The sequence below is a fragment of the Scleropages formosus genome, chromosome 19 (assembly GCF_900964775.1).
Source record: "Scleropages formosus chromosome 19, fSclFor1.1, whole genome shotgun sequence".
In the NCBI taxonomy this organism is placed as follows: Eukaryota; Metazoa; Chordata; class Actinopteri; order Osteoglossiformes; family Osteoglossidae; genus Scleropages; species Scleropages formosus.
This window is the reverse complement of record NC_041824.1, coordinates 20,702,822-20,725,525: the sequence shown is the minus strand read 5'-3', so window position 1 is coordinate 20,725,525 and position 22,704 is coordinate 20,702,822. Positions and strand designations below refer to the sequence as shown.

General features: G+C 43.4%; 1 protein-coding gene across 2 annotated transcripts in view; it reads left to right on the top strand.

The window, feature by feature from the left end:
• The window catches only part of LOC108939278 (filamin-A-like), a 37,175-nt gene extending 17,530 nt beyond the window's left edge, over positions 1-19,645 (top strand). Inside the window, exons 10-48 of one of the 2 annotated variants that reach the window (XM_018760458.2) lie at positions 288-425; positions 815-941; positions 2,430-2,566; positions 2,665-2,861; positions 2,943-3,056; positions 3,551-3,694; positions 3,864-3,987; positions 4,166-4,326; positions 4,418-4,508; positions 4,762-4,931; positions 5,027-5,144; positions 5,402-5,664; positions 5,860-6,178; positions 6,298-6,471; positions 6,642-6,804; positions 6,899-7,059; positions 7,250-7,417; positions 7,530-7,653; positions 7,928-8,084; positions 8,256-8,445; positions 9,509-9,532; positions 10,840-11,087; positions 11,457-11,543; positions 12,362-12,461; positions 12,595-12,735; positions 12,852-12,980; positions 13,229-13,402; positions 13,659-13,820; positions 13,995-14,198; positions 14,581-14,733; positions 15,013-15,135; positions 15,228-15,494; positions 15,588-15,725; positions 16,005-16,120; positions 17,246-17,378; positions 17,622-17,798; positions 17,919-18,137; positions 18,318-18,509; positions 18,694-19,645. In XM_018760458.2, coding sequence (XP_018615974.2) covers positions 288-425; positions 815-941; positions 2,430-2,566; positions 2,665-2,861; positions 2,943-3,056; positions 3,551-3,694; positions 3,864-3,987; positions 4,166-4,326; positions 4,418-4,508; positions 4,762-4,931; positions 5,027-5,144; positions 5,402-5,664; positions 5,860-6,178; positions 6,298-6,471; positions 6,642-6,804; positions 6,899-7,059; positions 7,250-7,417; positions 7,530-7,653; positions 7,928-8,084; positions 8,256-8,445; positions 9,509-9,532; positions 10,840-11,087; positions 11,457-11,543; positions 12,362-12,461; positions 12,595-12,735; positions 12,852-12,980; positions 13,229-13,402; positions 13,659-13,820; positions 13,995-14,198; positions 14,581-14,733; positions 15,013-15,135; positions 15,228-15,494; positions 15,588-15,725; positions 16,005-16,120; positions 17,246-17,378; positions 17,622-17,798; positions 17,919-18,137; positions 18,318-18,509; positions 18,694-18,878 — 6,212 coding nt within the window. In that variant the 3' untranslated portion in view covers positions 18,879-19,645. The remainder of the gene's footprint in view (positions 1-287; positions 426-814; positions 942-2,429; positions 2,567-2,664; positions 2,862-2,942; positions 3,057-3,550; positions 3,695-3,863; positions 3,988-4,165; positions 4,327-4,417; positions 4,509-4,761; positions 4,932-5,026; positions 5,145-5,401; positions 5,665-5,859; positions 6,179-6,297; positions 6,472-6,641; positions 6,805-6,898; positions 7,060-7,249; positions 7,418-7,529; positions 7,654-7,927; positions 8,085-8,255; positions 8,446-9,508; positions 9,533-10,839; positions 11,088-11,456; positions 11,544-12,361; positions 12,462-12,594; positions 12,736-12,851; positions 12,981-13,228; positions 13,403-13,658; positions 13,821-13,994; positions 14,199-14,580; positions 14,734-15,012; positions 15,136-15,227; positions 15,495-15,587; positions 15,726-16,004; positions 16,121-17,245; positions 17,379-17,621; positions 17,799-17,918; positions 18,138-18,317; positions 18,510-18,693) is intronic. The other variant, XM_029246347.1, reaches the window with a different exon arrangement.
• Positions 19,646-22,704: the final 3,059 nt, after the last annotated feature.

The window sequence follows — 22,704 nt, the reverse complement described above, 5'->3', positions numbered from 1 at the left end:
AGGAGACAGTTTCCCAAAGTGTTTCAAACTTATCTCTAAACTGTCCCATTTCCTTGATTCTATGGGTTATCAAGCATCCAGACTAAAATACTGAAGGGCAGTAGTTCTCTACAACACTCATTTTGTGTATCTTTGTGTAAGGAAAAATAATTTTTACCTGGGCCTAACTTCTAATTTCTGTGGGCTAATTTGTAACCATATTCCACTCATAAACATCTTGTACATAAGAGTCCAAGGTGGCCTGTGCGAAGCTGCTTATTTTCTTCCCTCCGTTGCATCTCTTACAGCGTGTAATCCTGGCGTGTGCTATGCAAAGGGACGTGGCTTGCAGGCCAAGGGTCTACGGGTGAAGGAGACCGCAGAGTTCAAGGTGTACACTAAGGGAGCTGGTGCAGGAGAGCTGAAAGTCACCATAAAAGGACCTAGTGAGATATTGCGTGCTCTTGCATGATACACACATGTATGAAGGGGATGAACGTGTTCAGTTTTTTTTGGATTTCTCATGCTGCTTGCATTTATGCTACTCTGAATGATCTCAGCTATGAATTTTTCCAGCATCTTAGGAGGTCCTTTAAATTTGAAATGGAATGAAAATCACCTCAAGCTCAACTGCTTTTATTTTTTACATTTACTTAACAGACACTTTTCTCCAAAGCAACTCCCAATGAACTCTGTACTGTTATCAGCCCACACTCCTTATTCACCAATGTGACTTACGCTGCTAGATACACTACTTGCACTGGGTCACTCGTGTAATGACTTGCTCTGTTATATCAATTTCTTGACTGGTGCTATGAATTTTCCTGATTTTCAGAGGGTCTTGAAGAGCCGTGTAAGAAGAAGGACTTGGGTGATGGAGTGTACAGCTTTGAGTACTACCCTACAACACCTGGGAACTACACCATCACCATCACATGGGGTGGACAGCATATACCTCGCAGGTCGGAAGTGGAAGTAGTATGTTTGTTTTCCCCACAGCAGAGAAGGAAAACAGATGCAGTCATTATCGAATTGCTAATGGCATATTCCTTAATATTTGTAATATGCATCTGTAATAGTTTATTTCTGTGTTGCAAAAATGGTATTTCTTTAACAGAAAATGTAAAGCAAAGACATGTCCCAGTTTGCACCAATGATCAGTCATTGAGAACATGTGGAAAGATCAGAGCACAGTGAATGAGTAAACAAAGCTCTCAAGACTGGTATGGGGGGGGAAACCTCTGGGAGTCTGAGGCTAACTGGCTGCCTTCCCCTTCTGGGCATATAAACACTTTGGATAGCAGGATATATTTATTGAATCTCTACTGGCTGGGATAGGTAGTTGTCCAGATGCCCCTTGAGTCAAGTGGGTGTTCGGTGTATATATTTTAGACAGCTGGACAGAACTTCAGAGGATTTTAGAGAAAGTAGTTGACTTTGTGGGGTGTGTGGTGGTGCAGCGGGCTTGGCCAGGTTCTGCTGGGGTTCGAGTCCCGCTTGGGGTACCTTGTGATGGACTGGTGTCTCGTCCTCCAGCCTTACACCCTGTGTTGCCAGGTTAGGCTCCGGTTCATCATGACCCTGCTTGGGACAAGTGGCTTCAGCCTGTGTGTGTGTGGTTGACTGTCTCCATGCTCACATGTGTTGGCTAAAGGGGTGCCCCTAGTATTTTGGTAATGGTGTACTGCAGAGTTTAGGTGCCTGACTGCTGAAAGATATTCTGCCAACAATTGACTTAGTTCTGGCCTTACAAGAAAGCTTGTGTCTGATTGTTGTGTTCTGGTTTGTTAATTCTGGTGTCCTTGTGTAGTTACAAATTTACTGTACTGTAATATATACTGTTTTGCACTTTATGCTGAAAGTTGAGAGCTGCTGTGTGCTACAGGGACAGGACTTTGTGTAAATGTGTGCAAGAGCTGAGTCTGTTTTTGCAAAACAGACTAGAACGTCTGAACGTTTGGGTTGGTGTGCCTGCAAGAGCTAATGTCAGCAAGGCCACCATGGGCAAGAGCAGCTTAAATCCTTTGCGCTTTCAAAGTGAGCAGTACGATCATAACATTGGTCTTGAACTTAACTGGGGTGCAGTGATGAAGAAGTGGGACAATGTGGTCATACTTTCTAGTTTCTTGTGTTAATCCTTGCTTCAGCTTTCTAAAGCTGTTGTAATATAATAAAGTCAAGAGTAATAAGTGATGTCTGGAATACAACAGTAATACAAAGCCTTTGAAACTATATTTATCAGGCTCATTTCTGGCATTACTATTTTTTGTATTGCACTGTCCTGATGGTTTCAGCATGTTTTTAAGTTAATTAAATCTCATGAAATGCTTTTGAGAATATTTTCCCACAGGAATAAACCCTTTCCTTGAGTAGTTGCTTGCTGTTATTACAAGACCTTCTGGATGCTATGGAATGTTATGTTACAAAAGAGGTGTATTTCATTTTTTCAGTCCTTTTGAGGTGAAAATAGACAACGAGGCAGGACCCCAGAAGGTGCGTGCATGGGGCCCAGGGCTTGAAGGTGGTGTGGTGGGCAAATCTGCAGATTTTGTGGTGGAGGCTCTTGGTGAAAATGTTGGTACTCTTGGTAAGTAAACTTTTCACCTCCTGTACACCCATTATGCTTTTCTTCATATAGATGAAGCACTTAAAATCCTAAACCCATTCCTACCCAAATGTCCACAGGTTTTTCTGTGGAAGGCCCTTCCCAAGCCAAGATCGAGTGCGATGACAAAGGGGATGCATCATGTGATGTGCGGTACTGGCCCACGGAACCTGGGGAGTACGCGGTCCACGTGCTCTGTGATGGCCAGGACATCCAGCATAGCCCCTTCATGGCTGAGATCAGGCCATCACCTGGGAAGGACTTCCACCCAGACAAGGTGCATGTGTGTTGTCATTACTCTACAATACACTCATGACTTGCACACTGACTCGTGCCACTAAGAATTGATTTATTTCAGGTGAAGGCTTATGGCCCTGGTCTCCGGAGCACTGGGCTGGCTGTGAATAACCCGACAGAGTTCACTGTGGATGCAAAGCTTGGAGGGAAGGCAGCGTTAAAAGTGCAGGCACAGGTATGAGAGGGAAAAATCACAATGTGGTTTTCTCTTGCATAACACATGCTCATATTCTACGAACTTGCACTTATGAGCACTTGTAATTTATATCTAAGAAATCCGCATCATGAGCAAGTTCTGAAATGTATTGAAAAGGGAAAAAGGCAAAGGAAAAATCTTCAGTGTGAAACGTGATGAAATGCACAAATTCTTTCAAGACAATACATTTACATTTATTCATTTAGCAGATGCTTTTCTACGAAACGAATATCATTACAAATTACTTGACTTTACCCTTCATTTATCGCAAACAATATTTTACAAATAGCCCAACACAGGGATTACAAGAGATTCAAATGGTTATAGGAATTGCATTATGAGAATTACTTAATTACTATTAGAAGACTTCCTAATTATGCTGAGCCTCTTTGTCTTGGAGCCTGGCAGAATCCCTCTCTTCTGTTGAAACCCAATCCCCTAATGTTGAAACACATTTTTCCCATCTCCCTTAGGATGCTGAGGGCAATCCAGTTGATGTGAAGGTGAAGGACAATGGAAATGGGACATACACCTGCAGCTATACCCCCCGCAAGCCTGTCAAACACACAGTTGTTGTGTCCTGGGGTGGGGTCAACATACCAGAGAGCCCTTTTAGGGTACGTGAGTGCAGGATGGACCAAATGGCTCTTACTGTGTTCTTCAAATTTGCAGTTAACCTGACAAAATTGATTTGTATTGACACAATTTTATTAAAGGAGAGGGAGAGCTCTACTTGTTTTATTATGATTGTGTGACATACCTGAGAGGACTTTCAATTCCATACAGGTGACCATTGGTGCAGGATGTCATCCAAACAAGGTGAAAGTGTCAGGACCTGGGGTGGCTAAGACTGGCCTGAAGGCTTTTGAGCCCACCTATTTCACTGTGGACTGTGCTGAGGCCGGCCAGGGTATTCCCTAGTTATTTGTATTTAGCCGTTTTTTTAAATTTCTCAATGTTCTAAATTGTTGAACTTGTAGAAAACTCACACTTTTGCTGCCAAATGTTTTATTGTCATCTTCTACTTTTTGAGAAATCATTACTGTTCAATTGAGTATCTTCTCCTTGTTCTTCCTGCCCCTCTGTAGGAGATGTTAGTATTGGGATTAAATGTGCCCCAGGTGTACTGGGCCCTACAGAAGCGGATATAGATTTTGATATAATCCGAAATGACAACGATACATTCACTGTCAAGTACACACCTCCAGGAGCTGGAAATTACACTATCATGGTGCTTTTTGCTGACCAGGTGAGGGATTGAGCAGAGTTAGGCTTGATCTTTCTTGTTGTATGGTTTCCTTTTATTGACAATGATTTTGATTTATGCTGGACATCTAAAGGCTGTCCCAATGACACCGATCAGAATCAAGGTGGACCCTGCTCATGATGCCAGCAAGGTTAAGGCTGAAGGCCCAGGCCTTGACAGGAATGGTGAGAAAGTGCAGTAACACTTGAGGGCTTTCAAAACTGCAACTCTGTATAGACCAAATTTTGAAAAGACTGGTCACTTCCCTTAGTGGAGTCTGTAGTCTTTCATCCATCCTGCTTTAACTCTTATACAGGGGCAATCCAAAACAAGCAATTTGATTTTAATAAACAATATTTTATCTATCTTCTCTATAATGAAATATATATTCATCCCTTTAAAAGTGCTAATCTATTCCATCTCTAAACTCCTGTTTAGGTGTAGAACTGAACAAGCCCACTCACTTCACTGTGAATACCAAGGGGGCAGGCAAAGCCAAGTTGGATGTCAAGTTTACGGGGCCTACAAGGGCTGAAGCTGTCCGTGACTTTGACGTCGTCAACAACAATGACGGCACCCACACAGTGAAATACACACCTGTACAACAGGTAGGCATTAGGAATTGTTTGTGGCGGGGGGGGGGGAATCCTTGACAAATTCAAGTAGATACTGGGTGGGAATGATCTTTTTTTCCTTTTCCTAGGGTAACATGGGGGTAAATGTGACGTATGGCGGTGATTCCATCCCCAAAAGCCCCTTCCCTGTGACAGTCGCCCCCTCTGTTGATCTCAGCAAAGTCAAAGTGTCTGGGCTGGGAAAGAGTGAGTGCTTTTATATATGTGGTCTTTTGGGACAGTTTTTAAAATGCTGGTGTAGAAGTCCTATTCCCTTAAATTACATGTTGCCAAATGACTTATTACTTTAATTTCAAACAATTTAAAAGAATTTGCTATTTTTTGTGTTACTTTTAAAAACTTTCTACTTACAAATTGATTAGCACCAAAGATCAAATCAGATGATTCAGAGTAATGTATCGTTATTAACCAGTGTTTCCTTCAACTTTATTTCTCTCGTTCAGAGATAGTGGTGGGTAAGGACCAGGAGGTCACAGTCAGTTCTAAAGGAGCTGGAGGACAGGGCAAAGTGGGAGCCTCAGTAACTGGGCCTACTGGCAAGCCTGTGCCTAGCAAAGTGGAGCCAGGCTTGAGCCCCGAGACCAGCCAGGTCCGCTTTGTCCCTCGTGAGCAGGGTCCTCATAATGTGGCGCTCACCTATGATGGGGCCCCCATTCCTGGGAGCCCCTTCCCTGTGGAGGCTGTGGCTCCTGTTGATGCTTCCAAGGTACACACACAGCTTATTGTAAATCATGGATTTGTTTAAGTCAGGAAGAAAGAGGAGACTCTCATAGATGAACTTGCAAAAGGTTTGATTACATGGATGTTTATTTCTTTTGTCAGAGGAGATTCTTGCACCAGACCACACAATGAGCAATGACATCAAGCATTTACTAAGTTTACCCTACCATATTCACTACAGGTGCGTTGCTCAGGCCCTGGTCTTGAGCGTGCCAAGGTTGGAGAGACTGGGCATTTTGTGGTGGATTGCACCAATGCTGGACCTGCTGAGCTCACCATTGAGATAATCTCTGACAATGGCACTGAGGCAGAAGTGCACATCCAGGACAATGGAGATGGCACTTACACTATTAAATACATCCCCCTGTACCCTGGGGCATACACACTCACCATCCGCTATGGTGGCCAAGATGTGCCAAAATTCCCCTCTAGACTCAATGTGGAGCCTGCAGTTGATGCCAGTGGAGTTAAGGTGTTTGGACCTGGAGTAGAAGGAAAAGGTAAGTGATTTCTGCCTAGTTTATGGAACTCAGGATCTGCAGTTAATACTCATCCAGTTCAGATTTCTGGAGGGAAATTTTATTTTTTATTTTTTTTTTTTATTTTTTAATTCTTGCAGGAGTCTTCCGTGAAGCCACCACTGAGTTTACTGTGGATGCCCGTGCTTTGACCAGATCTGGAGGGAATCATGTTAAGACTCGCATCAGTAATCCTGCTGGCAGTCGAACAGATGCACTCGTCCGAGATCTTGGTGATGGTACATATAAAGTGGAATACACACCTTTCGAAGAAGGTGAGATTGCAGAATGTATGGGAACATGTCCCACCTTAAAATAATTGTATTTCTGCTGTAGCAGTCTGGGGGGAAAAAATAAGCAATGCTATTCTTAAATAGCCATTTTCTTTCTGCCTTCTGTAAAATGCAATATGCCAGTAATGATTCAAATAACTCTCTCTGTGCAGGCATGCATAATGTGGAGGTGACTTATGATGATGCCCCTGTACCCAAAAGTCCATTCCGTGTGCCGGTTACAGAGGGCTGTGACCCGAACCGTGTGCGGGTTCATGGTCCAGGCCTCAAATCTGGCATTACTAACAAACCCAACAAGTTTACAGTGGAGACTCGGTGAGAAAATGTGGGACGGTTATAGTTTCAAGTGTTTGGGATGAGTAGAATTGCAGGGTAAACGGGTTCTCTCCTCTCACCCCCCTCCCCCAAGTGGTGCTGGTACTGGTGGACTGGGCCTTGCAATGGAGGGCCCATCTGAGGCCAAGATGTCCTGCATTGACAACAAAGATGGTAGCTGCACAGTGGAATACATCCCCTATGAGCCAGGCACATACAACCTCAACGTTACTTACGGGGGAAGACCAGTCAAGGGTCAGTGGCCGCCTTACATTTAGCCTGTCACAGCTCTCTCAAGTCTGCGGTCTGGATAGCCGTAGTAAAACACTCCAACATTTCAACTCTAGAAGCATGTGCAAGAAGGATGTTTCACTGAACTTAGTGATGGTATGGAGTGAGACTTCTTCTGAGGCTCTGACACTCTTTGTATCTTGTCCCTTTCCAGGGAGTCCTTTTTCTGTGCCTGTCCATGACACAGTGGATTCCTCCAAGGTGAAGTGTCAGGGTCAAGGTCTAGGCAACAATGTGCGGGCCAACGTCCCTCAGACCTTCACTGTAGACACCAGCAAGGCTGGGGTAGCCCCTCTGCAGGTGAAAGTGCAAGGACCCAAAGGTGAGATGGTGGTCATGACTTCAGTGGTGGGCTGAGGAACTCCCAAGTAAAGGGAACATAGAGAAGGAATGTCTAAGGCTTGCTGAGGCATTGGTGGATAACTGTTCTGCAGGTGTGGTGGAACCAGTGGAAGTGGTGGACAATGCAGACCATACTCACACAGTCAGTTATGTTCCCACCAAAGAAGGACCGTATTCCATCAATGTTCTGTATGCTGATGAAGAGGTCCCACATAGGTGAGTCAATGTGTGCCTTTTATGGCCAATATTTACCTTCTGCTTTTTTTTTTTTTTTTTTTTTCCCCCCCCCCCTCCTAGCTTGTCTGAACAGTGCACTAGTGGAATTTCTTTCCAAATTGTCATTTTTAGTCATTTTGTGTGTGTGTGTGTGTGTGTGTGTGTGTGTGTGTGTGTGTGTGTGTGTGTGTGTGTGTGTGTATATGTCATGTATGGTGACTGAAGTGTACCCATGTTGCTGACCTGCTCCCTTTTGCACACTCTGCCTTCTCAGTCCTTTCAAGGTGAAGGTGCTACCCACCCATGATGCCAGTAAAGTGCGAGCCAGCGGCCCAGGCCTCAGCACCACTGGTGTGCCAGCCAGTCTGCCTGTGGAATTCACCATCGATGCCAAGGATGCCGGGGAGGGTCTGCTGGCTGTGCAGATCACTGTGAGAGGGGAGGGTCTGGGCGAGTGCACACATTCTGCAGTTTTAAATGGTTTTCTTTATAATCCTTACCATAGTAGAGGGTATTAATGGCTTAATTGATTGAAAATTACTTTTTTTTTTTTTTTTTTTTTTTTTTCCCCTTTTTCCTCCTTCCCTCTCCCCTGCTCCAAGGACCCAGAGGGAAAGCCCAAAAAGGCTAACATCCGGGACAACAAAGATGGAACATACTCAGTGTCTTATGTGCCAGACATGACTGGCCGCTACACAATCCTCGTGAAGTACGGTGGAGATGAGATACCATATTCACCTTACCGCATCAGAGCACTGCCAACTGGAGATGCCAGCAAGTGTACAGTGACAGGTACAGACTGCAGATGTGCATCTGATCAGTTCTGTCTGATGGCATGGATGGTTCAGGTGTGTTTAAATCTTAGAGAAGGTTTTATGCCTTGCAGGATGTTGCTTCAACTCAGTGTTGTACCCGTTTCTTTGTAGCAGTAATCTCCCTTCCAAAATTAGGGTATCATGCTGCATATGGAGTTGTCATTCCAGAGGAATCGTATTGCATCCTTTTTGTTTCGTAACATTTCCGTTTGGATCGCTGGATACGGATTGCAGGCAGTGACTTTTGATCTTTGCAAACGGTTATTTACACTGAATCATTTGGCTCAACCTTGAAGTAAGCAAATGTAATGGGTTGCCAAATCTAAATTTTGAGTCAGTGTTTCCTGTACTTGTGTATAATATCACATTTTCTCACACTTGAAAGAACGCAGTATTTTTTTTTTTTTATATGCTGGCTTCTCAGCTTATGACCGGTTAGAGACCAGAAGTCTCTTCTGTAACTAGAATTATTAGTAAATCCAAAATCACCCTTAAGTCAAAAGCAAAAGTACAGATGTCCCTTGATTTATTTACTGGGGAGGTTGCATAAAAATCTTTTGCAAATAGCAAACTGTAGAAGATGCGATTAAAGACTGGTGAATTGTAATGTGTTTTGGACGTTGTGTAACTTGACCGTTCATCGTGCATGGAGCCAGTGAGTTATCGGGCGGCGCTTAAACTTAAATATTACAATGTTTATACTTTGAAAAAGTTAAATGTAGTAAATTAAACGCTGCTTTCGAAAATGTATATACATTTTAATGATGGCAAGAGATGAAGAACATGTATTTTGGACCCCCCCCCCCTCCCCCCAAAGTACAAGTCACTGGGACGAGAAAATTGCGATATGCTGATCCCGTGTGCTTGCAGTTCACTGGTTCACGCCTGTGCTGACAGTCTTTGTTTGCACACCCAGTATGGAAACGGCACACTCCTCCCTTCTGCTACACTGAAGTTACCTGTCCGAGCATTCTTTTTGCAGCACTTCTTGCTGTGTGTTAGGTCTCACTATTGCTTTTCTGCTTTTCACCTTTTCTCAGTCTCAATTGGAGGTCATGGGCTGGGTAAGCGCTGTGTGAAATGTCTTTATGTCCTATTTAATATGCATGAGGGTCCTGTTTTTATAGTATTTGCTTTTTGTTTTGTCTCTAAATTTGTAGGTGTGTTAATGTTCTTGCTTTGTTTTAGGTGTGGTAGTTTAATGGGTGCATTCCTATGCCACAGTTGAAGGGTTAAAAATATAGTTCCTTAATTGCTTCTCTCCAAAGTGATGTATTTCAGATTGCACTGGCTCAGTTTTTACTGGAACAATTAAGTATTATAGCTGGACTGGACACTTGAACTTGCAGTAGTCATGTTGGGGAAAACTCATCTTGTCCACTGGATACAAGGCAAAATATAAATGTTCCTCTTATTGATCTTTGACCAGTTTGACATGCATTATTCAGATGTAGGTGTCTCTTGATCCCTGCTGTTGGATGGATAAATGACCTCACTAAGAGTGATAATGTTCATTATAGAATTCAATCAGTTTTATATTTTGCATTAATATTTGATCATGTATTCAGTGAAGCTACAGGTGTAGTGTATCAATCATATTTGGAAGAAGTTTGGATTGCACTATTTAGAGGGATAGTCAAAGATTAGAATTTTTTTTATATTGCAACTTTATGGGGGGGTTAATACAGTGAGACAAGGTGTTGTGGCATGCTGTTACACACACTCTTGTCAACTCCTAGACTGCATGCCTCAGCTTTACCAAGGCTGCTGTTATAATGGCTAATAGCCCTGTGATCTTAGCTGGCATGGCTGGAATGGAATGTATGTATGCAGAAGTGGGGTGGTTTGAGCTGTTTCTGAGGATGCGAGATTATTCCCTCCATTGTTCAGAAAAACTGGAGAAGCAAAGTTTTTATAAAAAAAAAAAAAAAAAAACCACATCTGCATCCTGACTAGTGTAGATTGTCCTAGAATTGTGTTGCCTGGAGTTTCTCTTGCACAACTAATTTGTGCTTTTAAAACGTCAAATATTTAGTGATTGTAAAAGGGTACAAATAATGGTAACGCATACAAACAATTGGGGAGAGTGGTTCATTCATAGGAGCAATCTAAATGTCCAAATCATGACTCTAACCAGAAGTGCCACATGAGATGAAAACTATGTGAAATTGTGCTGTCTTGGATATGTTTTCCATACATTTACAGTATAAATCTGTTCTCCAGTTTTATGGACTTTGAATGCATGGTTATAGTAGATCAAAATTCATGAAGGCAATCGTTAGTACTGCTAAATACTAGCTAGACCAGTCTAACAATTTCTTGTGAATTTGTGAGTCTACCTGAATTCACCCCTTGTGTGGTTATGCCACAGGACCAGGAGTGGGTCCAACAATCCAGATCGGTGAGCAGACTATGATCACTGTGGATGCTAAGGCGGCTGGCAAGGGCAAGGTAACGTGCACAGTGCGCACTCCTGACGGTAGCGAGGTGGATGTGGACGTGGTGGAGAACGAGGATGGGACCTTCGACATCTTCTACACAGCCCCACAGCCTGGGAAGTATGTCATCTGCGTGCGGTTTGGAGGAGAGCTCATCCCCAACAGTCCCTTCCATGTCACTGTAAGTAGAACCTGATCTCACTCCACTGCAGACAAGCCCACTGGAAATGAAAGAGCTTGACACTTCTTACTACCATAGATTAAATCTTGCATGCAGCACATGGTGTGTTTTTGACTTCAGCAGTCGTTTTGTTGACATTGTTGTTTGACCCTTGGTAAGCTGTTCCCCAGGTTCCAGCTGAGTAAACATCATCCAGCCACTATGCTGGCTTTTTAGCATGTGCTGCTTTTTTCCCCTAGTTTTTATCCCACCTGCAGGAGCTGATCTCCCCCCCTCCAGCTTCTTGATGGAGAACAGTCGACCCACATTGAACTGGAAGTGTGTGCTTTATTAAACTTTGCTCTACTTGTTTCTCTCTGCAAATCCCAGGCACTGGAGGGAGGCCCTACTGAGCAGCTCCTGCAACAAGCCCAGGTCCCCCAGTATGCCTACATGCCCAGTGTGGGCCAGCCCTGGGTACTTGCCCTTCTCTTACTGAGTCTAAGATTTATCCCCAGTAAAGGGGAGGGGAGGGGGGGGAAAAAAAAAAAAAAAAAAACCTGGCTCATATAGCATTTAACTCTTGCCATATGCAGCATCCTTATCTGGTGGAGTTATGGCCACCTTCCAGATAAGGTGGAAGCATTCCATGTTCCTTATTTCCTTCATTCAGGAGTTTTAGGTTAAGGAATCAAGATTAATCTGAAAGTTTTAGGAGTCCCAGTGTAAAAATTGTACGTTATAAAAATGTTCACAAAAAATGCTTTTAACTTAATCCCCCTTTTTCCCTTGTTCTTTTTCTTGTTTTGCCTTCAGGGATTTCTTTTCAGTCATCTTGTCATGCATTCACTCCTCCATCTCCATTTTCATCCATGAACTGTTATGACATTTCCCCTGTATGTCATTGTATTGTCATTTTCTACCAGTGTCTGTGTCGGTAACTTCATTGCACCCTCTTGCTTTTACATCATACAAATATAATTTTCCTCTTCATATTTCTATTTACAGTCTTTTTTTTGTTTTCTTAAAGGCTGCTTGGGTGTCCAGATGAGTCAGATATTTGTCCTTGGTCTCAAACTATAGTGCATGTGTCCTAGGAACTTACAAATTTGTGCCATTTAACCACGTTGGCCTTCCTTGTAATAGATGCTGATAAAACGCATGGTTTTTTTCCAGCTTAAAGTATGCTTTTCAGAAGTTGCTGTACTCAGTGGTGTCATCTGTTAGCTCGTTTCATGTCAACTGACAACTCTGTAGATGTTATTACTGTTCTTGATGGCGGACTAATGTTGCAGGCCACCGAGAGGCCAGTTGGAATGAATGGTCTGGACGTTGCTGGGTTGCGACCTTTTGACCTGGTTATCCCAGTCACCATCCAGAAGGGGGAGATCACAGGTAATACCTGCTTCAGGAGGAAAAACACTTGTAAAATGTTTGAGTTCAGTTACTTGAGTATTTCCTTTAACTTGATGTATGTTCTAACCCATTGTTACAAATGTAAATATCTCCTGTTTGCCTCAAAACGCAGGCGAAGTTCGAATGCCTTCCGGTAAGGTTGCCAAACCAGACATTAAGGACAATAAAGATGGAACCGTGACAGTGAAATTTGCCCCCACTGAGGTTGGGTTGCATGAGATGGACATTAAGTATGACAGCATTCACATCCCAGGTAAACGGTGTGTCCCACACACCCAGATTGTGTGCACTGTGGAAAATTAAAGTACTTTGGTGGGGGGCGGGGTTTACTGTATACACTACATGTTGGTTGATGTTCACTGTATGCAGGAAGTCCTCTGCAGTTCTATGTGGACTATGTGAATAGCGGCCATGTAACTGCTTATGGTCCTGGGCTGATCCATGGTGTGGTCAACAAGCCAGCGGTCTTCACAGTAAACACCAAAGATGCTGGAGATGGTAATTTTTCATTTGTGATCCACACCTTAATCTTCTGCACATGGATTTACTTTATTTTCAACATGAATAAGTCTTTTCAGGTTAAGCTAAAGCAAGCATATATAAAATCTCTTTCCGATGTTCCCAGATGACACTGAAGCTGAAAATTACAATTTAACTTTTAATATTCAGCAGTGTCTAAGCTGGGCTACTGTTACTTTATAACATGTAAAAATGCCATATTGCATAAACTGACTTCCCCTCTTAAGGTGGTCTGTCCCTGGCGATTGAGGGACCCTCCAAAGCTGAAATCAGCTGCACTGATAACCATGATGGCACCTGCACAGTGTCCTACCTGCCTGTACTGCCAGGGGACTACAGCATCCTGGTGAAGTACAATGACAAGCACATCCCAGGAAGCCCTTTCACAGCCAAGATCACAGGTCTGTTTGTGGTGTGGGCAGCTGCCTGTGACCATATGAGTTGTGACTTTACTTAGGGTTGTCCTATATGCAAGCCACCCGAAGCATCAAATTCCAACAGTTTGGGAAGTTACTAAAATACTTAGCTCATGAAAATTGCTACAATGAGGGATAACGTGTCTTACTGGGTTACTCGCCTAAATTTATGGGCATGTTTGTTCAGAATTTAAATGTGAAACTGTCATTAGCTGACAGTGTTTCTTGTTCTGGGCAACAGGTGATGACTCCATGAGGATGTCGCAGGTGAAAGTGGGGTCTGCAGCTGACATCCCTCTGGACATCGGGGAGCTGGACCTGAGCCAGCTAACAGCCTCGCTGACTGCTCCCTCAGGGCGTGAGGAGCCCTGCCTACTCAAGATGCTGCGCAATGGGCACGTGGGTGAGTGGAAGCAGGGAAATTTCAGTCTCTAGAACAGTCCAAGGTTGCTTACAGCTGTAGAGCTGTTCAGCTCAAACACACTCTGCTAGAAGCAATAATGGGACTGATTTGAGGCTATTTGTGAGAGCTGCTCCTTTAATCTTGACCTGAATCTTTTCTCCCACTCTCTCAAAGGTGTCTCCTTTGTGCCCAAGGAAACGGGGGAGCACCTGGTGAACATCAGGAAGAATGGCCGTCATATCCCCAGCAGCCCAATCACTGTGGTGATCAAACAGTCTGAGATTGGAGACGCAGGAAGAGTTCGTGTGTCTGGGAAAGGCCTCTCCGAGGGTCGCACATTCGAGCCTGCGGAGTTCATCATTGACACGCGAGATGCTGGTAGGCAACAAAAAGCTGATGCTGCAAACAGTTTGTTATATATATTGTTAACATTAGCTTGTAATATGTTAAATCTTTGCTGTAAAAGTGTTAATTCTGTGTAATCATATTTATGGTATGTGTAGCAGAACTATGAATCCTTACAGCAAATCAAGTAAATGTATACTGGATGGGACATGGTAAAACAGAGACCAGACATGAAGGGGTTTCATTTAACCAACTTTATACACTGAAATATACATTTAAACCTTATGTTGTCATAATTCATTTCCTTGATACTGGAAAATGGAATTGTGGAAAAATTGGAGTGTTTTGCAAACCAGGATTGTTCATTAGATGAACAAACATCTGTAATGTGGGTTTTTAAAAAAAAAAAAAACAGGTTATGGAGGCCTCAGCCTGTCGATTGAAGGGCCCAGCAAGGTGGACATTAGCACGGAAGACCTAGACGATGGCACTCTCAAAGTCACATATATCCCCACCGAGCCAGGAAACTACATCATCAACATCAAGTTTGCAGACCAGCATGTCCCAGGTACCCATAATCCCCTCCATCACTGAAGTGGCATAAGGAAGGCTTCAGCAGTTAGGGTAGGTGTGAAAGATTATTGAGATTATCTTCAGATGAAGAGGAGGGAAAATGTCTTCTAGTCAAGACAATTCTCTCCAATAAAATCCAGGTGCTCTTCTTAACCTCAAATAAGCTACATGAGTTAAACATGTGTTCTTAACATCTGTGAAGGAGATGATGCTGGAACAGATTGAGTCAGTACTGGACTGAAAGCGGTCCAATCTCTTTCCCCTTGGGCATCAGGCAGTGCTTTCACAGTGAAAGTGACTGGTGAGGGCAGGATGCGGGAGAGCATCACCAGACGCAAGAAGGCTGCCAGTGTGGCTGGAATAGGCAGTCAGTGTGATCTGAGCCTAAAGATACCAGGTACGGCAGTTGAGGTTTCTCTGGTGACATTTTTGTGCTTCTCGGTCTATCGGGAGTGCATTACTCATGCTGTCATGTACTTTTTCTTCTAGAAATTACCATTGCCGACATAACCGCTCAGGTGACCAGCCCCTCTGGTAAGGTTCACAAAGCTGAAATAACGGCAGGAGGCGATGACACCTATAGCATCCGCTTTGTGCCCTCGGAGATGGGCATCCACACTGTCAGTGTCAAATACCAAGGACAGCATGTCCCTGGGAGCCCATTCCAGTTCACTGTGGGGCCACTGGGAGAAGGTGGGGCACATAAAGTGCGTGCTGGGGGACCTGGACTCGAGAGGGCTGAGGCTGGAGTTCCAGGTATGTCAGTGGTTTTGGAAGGAGAAACCAATGTAAAAGGCTGCCATGGTTGAAAGTGGTGTAGAAGCATTGCCTGATGTCCCTTGTGACTAGCGGAGTTCAGCATCTGGACCCGGGAGGCTGGTGCTGGGGGCTTGTCCATTGCTGTGGAGGGACCGAGCAAGGCAGAACTCACCTTTGAAGATCGCAAGGATGGGTCCAGTGGAGTGTCATATATTGTGCAGGAGCCAGGTGAGACCAGGAAAATCCCCTGCCATTCCAGAACAGAACTGGACTGAAAGAGAAACGGGCAGATGAAATGATGAAGCTGGGTCAATTAAAGGACAGGGTTTATCAGATTTTGCCATCCATAAATGTGTGCTGGGGTTTGGGTCGTTAAAGAAACCTGATTTCAAATTGACTGAAATGCGTAGAAAGTGTCTTCATATGAATTGATTTTTCAGTTTTTGAAAGCAAGATGTATCTGCATTTCCGTTGGGAAAATATACACTGTGTCCTATCTGTTGGCAGGAGACTACGAGGTGTCCATCAAGTTCAACGACGAGCACATTCCAGACAGCCCCTTTGTGGTACCTGTGGCATCTCCATCCGATGATGCTCGCCGCTTAACTGTTGCCAGTCTTCAGGTGAGGCATCGAGAAAGACAGACACATGTCCACCCAAGCAGAAACCATTGCCACCCACAATTCAGCAGCTTCATAAGTGCAAGGGCATTGACGGGAAAGTATATGCTGAGGTTGGGTGGGCAAGAATAGGACTGTAAAATGTTAACCGTTTGGAAAGTGGGGTGATGGGGAGGAAGAAGAGTAAAACAATGCTTGCAATTCTGAGACCTGCTGAAATGGCTCAAGAATGTAAACTTTATGATCTCAAGTTTCAATCATTAAATATTGTGTGATGCCAAAATGCTGTGCAACCTAGTTCTGTGTTACTTTAAAATGCATGGTAAGCCTAGGAAGGCATTTATTGAATTAGTGCAACACTCACCAGCTAATAAAACTTACTGCTAGTATGAAATGGAACACTTCTGGAATGTGTAGGAGAGGGAGGACACGGTTGCTGTTTTACTGGGTGGCTCTGGAAACTCTGGGTTCTCAAGGACTGTGTGTGTTTCTCGTGCTTCTTCCTAAAGACTCCCAACAGGTTCCTCAACGGTGGTTTGGAAGAGTGACAAAGGAGAGGGCTAGAAGGTTAAAGAGTTTTAAAGAGGCTGCTTTGCAATCTGATTCTTCCTTCTGTCCTTGTAGCATTTCTGTGTGTGGATCTAGCAGCTTTAATTTAATATTTGGACACGTTCTCAAGAACCACGACACAATCCTTTAGAGCCAAACTATGTACTTCAGCTCTTAATGATCTGTTTTACTTTTGATGTAGAAATCTTACCTGGTCTTCATGCATAGTCTTTCTAGGAAAGGGTGTAAAATTTCAAATGTGTTTCTAGATGTAAGTTTGAGTCCCTCACTGCATACTTGTGCCACATTGCTGTGTTCTTTCCTCCTAAAGCCTCTCTTTAACCTTCTTAGCTTCCTCAAGGTAAATATTTACTTGCTGCCTTTCTAAAGGTACTGCCATTGATTATTATGCTTGTGTTTTGATGCTCGTGGTTGTCAGGTCATATGGGTTGGGTATCCCCAGTGTGCCACTCCTGAAGAAGAGATGGATATTGGACTTTGCATCCTACCCTGAGGCAAACCCACAGCTGGGGGGTATGGATGGTTAGGTGGTGAGTGCTGAGTTGTTGTTCCCTGCAGGAGTCTGGGTTGAAGGTGAACCAGCCGGCCTCCTTTGCCGTGAGCCTGAATGGTGCCAAGGGTGTCATTGAGGCCAAGGTACATTGTCCTTCTGGAGCACTGGAGGATTGCTACGTCACTGAGCTTGATGAAGGTAACCATAGAAAGAGGGGAGGTAGTGGCTCTACAGTAGATACTTTGTGCTGTTTTCTATAATACTTGCATTGAAAAAAGAGGAAAAGCTGGTTTGAAGTTGGTACATTTTTGGCAGTTGGGAAATTGCAAGTTACTCCTACCTGAGGAAGCAAATGGAAGTGAGGATTTTTGACTGGAGGAGATCTTATTTTGGGTCATTTGTTTCCAATGTCTGTATTTTAATGAGCATCTTTTTTTGCAGACAAATATGCGGTGCGATTCATTCCCAGAGAGAATGGGATCTACTTGATTGATGTGAAGTTCAATGGCTCCCACATTCCTGGCAGTCCCTTCAAGATCCGTGTTGGGGAGACCAGTCAGGCTGGCGACCCAGGCATGGTGTCTGCCTATGGACCTGGACTTGAAGGCGGCACAACAGGTGCTACTTTTGTCTAAATGTGTTACTGGGATGTTCTGTATTTTACTATGTGTGTGCTTGTAGACCTGTTCTGACTGGCTCTGTGTAAAAGTTGCCCTAAACCTGGTTCTGATTCCATAGGCTCTTCTTGTGAGTTCATTGTTAACACCAGCTCTGCGGGCACTGGAGCCCTGTCAGTGACCATTGATGGCCCTTCAAAGGTCAAAATGGACTGCAAGGAGTGTACTGAAGGCTACAAAATCTCATATATCCCCATGGCCCCTGGGAACTATCTGATCTCCATAAAATATGGTGGACCCTACCATATTGTGGGAAGTCCTTTTAAGGCTAAGATAACTGGTAAGATTGTTGTGACTGGGCTGCTATAGGAGTGTAAAATCACAATTTTACACCATATTTCAGTATTTTTAGATTCATTTTGGATGTTGTCAGTGGGATAAATGTTTATCCAGTGAGGTTTTTGTAATCCCAAGTGCTCAGAGTGCTGTAATGTCAATTTAACTGAATGTTTCTCCTCAGGTTCACGCTTAGTTAGAAGCCACAGCATGCATGAGACGACCTCTGTGCTCGTGGATCCCGTGTCTCGTAGTATTACAACCAGCCAGCAGGAAGAACCATCAGATGCAAGCCGTGTGGTTGCCAAGGGCTTGGGCCTCACTAAAGCATTCCCTGGTCAGAAGAACAGCTTCACTGTCGACTGCAGTAAAGCAGGTATTGTATAGCTAAGTAAAATGGGGAGAAATATTAAAATGTGCATTATAGTAAGGCCAGTGCTCCTATATCTAGGGTGCAACATTACATGAATTAACCCTTACCCTGTGTAGAGGGTGCAAAAATAATTTATGAAGTTTCACACAATTTCTGTGGTTTGTTTCTTCTTTATCCTTTGATTCAGGGAGGAACATGTTGTTGGTTGGAGTGGAGGGGCCCAGAGTGCCCTGCGAAGAGGTCCTGGTGAAGCACTTGGGCAATCGGCTCTACAATGTGACCTATCAGCTCAAGGAGAAGGGCGATTACATCTTGGTGGTCAAGTGGGGAGATGACCACATCCCCGGGAGCCCGTTCCACTTCACGGTGTAATCCGACCAGGTCCTTTGGTTCTCCCCAGCACATGGTTCTAAATGATGAGCACAGAAACACTGAAAATGGCGTTCTTTCAGTCTCCCTCTACTCCTCTTGACCTCCTTGCTTTCTCTCAATAAAGAAATGAGACACCTACATCCATTAGCTTTCCTTTGCTGATGTTTACTTTTAAATGACGTGATTCAGGCCGATGGACTCACTAGCATGGTAGCTTTAGAAGCTGCTAGTTTTTCCCTTTCCTCCTCCCCTTCGAGCACTGCCGTTGACAGCTTCATTTATTAAAGATGTACGTATGGCTTACTGCAAATGATACGTGTTGCATATCTAGAATGGATCAGGCGCTTATCACCCAATAAATTCTAATGGGTAAGATTCCCGCAAGGTTAATTTCACATTAGACTAAGAATGCAGCAATGGGGCCACATCTTGGGTTTGAGTTCCTGAAGTTGTAGTCTTGCCAATTAAATGTGTTGGGTTTATTCAGTCATTAAATGCTACTTTACAGCATATTTGTCACTTTCTGAGCAGCTGTATTAAGAAAAGTGAAAAGCATGAAGTGGAAAGTAGAAAAAGAGGGTGTACATCATGACTACTTAGGATAGTAAATGCAGTTATAGGTTCACCTAAAATTGTTCAAACAATTTTTTGTCCCAAGGAAAAATTGTCACTTCCAGTCTTGCTTTCTATTTGTGGTTTAATGTAATTGTTTCAGAAGAAAATAAATGTATGGTCTATTTTAATAGTGGGAATAAAGGTAGATCTGATTATTTTGGCTGACTTAAGCCTGGTTATTCTGGCTGTTTCCTTTTCCAAACAACTGGTTGAGTTGAATATGAGCTCTGCTTGTAGGTAGATGTCGTCCTCAGAACAGAGAGCTTCGTAAAATATTGGCGCAGGTCAATTTGAGATCTGAGGACCAGAAGTTTTCCCGAGTTTAAAATTTTCCTCCTACATTCAGGCTGCTTAAGTTCTTTGAGAAGATAAAGCTTTAAACCAGTTTCTCCAAGTTGTGCTGCTGTGTAGAGTCACTGATCCTCCTGGCTGCGGTAATAGGCTTGGATTATGTGAGTCTTTATCCTTTGTGCTCCCCCAGCTGTCCAACAAATGAAAACTGGGGGGACCTCAGCACAACCAAGAAGGCAGTGTTTGGATGGGGGGGGTGGACTGACCCTAAAGTATTTCATGCTGGAATTTTTCATGGCATTCAGGGAAGAATACATTTGATCCTGAGTTCTGCCTTTCTTCCACAGTTTGCCTAATTATTCCTGTACTGTTATTTCTATTTTAGCAATACAGTAAAAATATGCTTTATAATTAACTTTCAAATGTTGGATTCTGATATTGTTACTGAAGTAAATGTAGGTACTCTGGTCTCTACAGCAGTTTCCCTCAGTACTCAAAGCCTTTGGTGCAAGTTAAAACAATTCAGTCCTGTTTCCCATCCCACCCCAAGCTATTCACATGAATCTTTGACAAAAGCTATTAGAGCAATTAAGGTGTATCTGCTATTAAGGTAGATGAAGAGGACTATGGCATTTCCCTCTATGTAGTGTTATACTGGGGTAACCCTGAAAGATGAGTCACAGCAGTACTGAAGGTGATCTATTGTGGTACATGGTCAGGTTATAAAATCAATCGCATGGCCACAGATTGAAACTGAATTCCCCTCTTAAAGCCACTTTGTTTTCCCCTTTAAACTGCCAAACTTTTAGATACCTAGGAATTTCTGTTACTCCTTGATCACCTTCTGGACTCCAGCTGTTCCTGTCTAAGATGAGAGGAACTTGCTTTGTGGACCTTTCTACCTCTTTCAATGTTTGGTACAATTGATGTTCTCCAGATGAATGTTTTACCTTGGTTACACCGATTCCAAAATCCACCCTGTTCCATCTCACACCGAGTGTCCAGGAACAAAACCAAGTTCATTCCTCACTCTAGTATGCCTTCACTGGTGGTTCCTGGGGAACATCTACACTCAGCACAAAGCCTCTCTGGACACTGATACATGTGGTCTGGGAATGTGAAGATACAAGTTTACTGGACCAGGGTTCACACAGATTTCTCCCCAATTATTCTTTGGGTTAAATCACAACTCAGTCTTCCTGATGTTATCTTGCATAGGCTATCCATGCTTCCATAGTTGGCACTGAAATGTATTTTAATGTTGTGCTTGACACCAGGAGGTCCCCCTGTAAACATTTCTCCCACTTGAAAAACTCACATTTAATCTACAGTGCATGACTGGTTCAATGAATTCTGGAATATGTGGACACCCTTCTGGAAGTTGAGAAAGTACTACATGGTCATTCCTGTAATAAATGGTCACCTTCTGACCCTGAGCCCTCACTCTGTGTATGTGGGCATATTTACTGTTTCTCCATGTACTCTGTGTACTCTACTGTCCATGAAACGAGTAGAAAAGAACAATCTGTTCAACAGTTTCAAAGTTCCAAAGGGATGAAGAGGATATGTCTCACACCCACGTGGCTCATCCATCCATAATTTAGCTGCTGCCTGGGACACGTGTCCTCAGAATGTGAAAATGGTACGAAAAGTTGCGCAGTTGCCACATGATCATTACCGTATCAGGATTGGGTTTCACCAGTACCGCACTGGGAAGGGCTGTTTCTCACTCTCCAGATTCACAGACCTGGATGTGTTTTTAGCTGCGAACCATTCTGTACGTGTGTCCAGATGGCCACTCCGGCACTGTTCTACTGTACTGTACTTCGCTTTTGGTGCATTCTGCTGCTAAGTCAGCGATGTGGGACTCTCCTGTTTGACCACAGGTCCTGGTCACACTCGTAGACAAAACTGAGCAGCGTGTACACTGCGTACGATGAGTCTCACGCACAACAGCAGCTTCTGCAATAACACCGCTGCTGTTTTTCAGGTCCTTCAGTGGCTGTGAAGACTCAGCTTCTTGCTGGAAACTATTAGATGTAATTTCACGATAAAATGCTTCCTAATCTCTACATTTGAAGGAAATGCTATTGTACTTTTACAGGGTAGCCTACGTGTGCCCTGATATCTTCTCTCTCCCAGAGTGCTGCTATATCATACTATATAATCACAGTTAATATGTTACTATTATATTTATTTTAAAGATGATAGGAACGTGTTATTTTTGCCAGTTTCGTCCAAAATTTGCGTCCTTCCATCTTGCACAGGTGATATCACTTCTCACGTATCATGCTGATCATCCGAGTTCAGTAAGCATTTCCAGTATTTTTATTTGAATTAGTGAGAATGTTATTGTCTTAATCTTTGTTTAAAATTTGTATGTAAAATTTAAGAGTGCTGGTTTTCCATCATTTCAGTTGACAGGTGAGGGACTTTGCTACAGGTAAGTACAGTTGTACAGTCATCTGTATCACATACATTCTCCTTCTTCACAAGCTACTGTGAAACACCATTGTGAAAGTTACAATTATTACAATTACACAGTTATGATTATTACAGGAGCAATTTAGGGTAAGTACCTTGCTCAGGGATACTACAGGCAGAGCTGGGATTCAAACCTGCAACCTTTGAAGCCAAAGGCAGCAGCTCTAACTACTACACTACCAGCTCACACTCATAATAACCTCATTATTAAATAATAAAAAATACCTTATTAAAGTCCTTAAAGTACATTGTTCTTGTCAGTGTGTGGTCAGTTGCTTCTGAGACCCAGATTTACAGAAGAGGAGCTGTTTCTGTGTGTGTGTGTGAGAGAGAGCGAGAGAGAGAGAGAGGTTTGTCCTTCTCTGCTTACACATTCTCTTTCTTGAAGGGTCTTCACCACATTTTTCTCAAAACAGAGATGCTGCTGAAAAGTAAT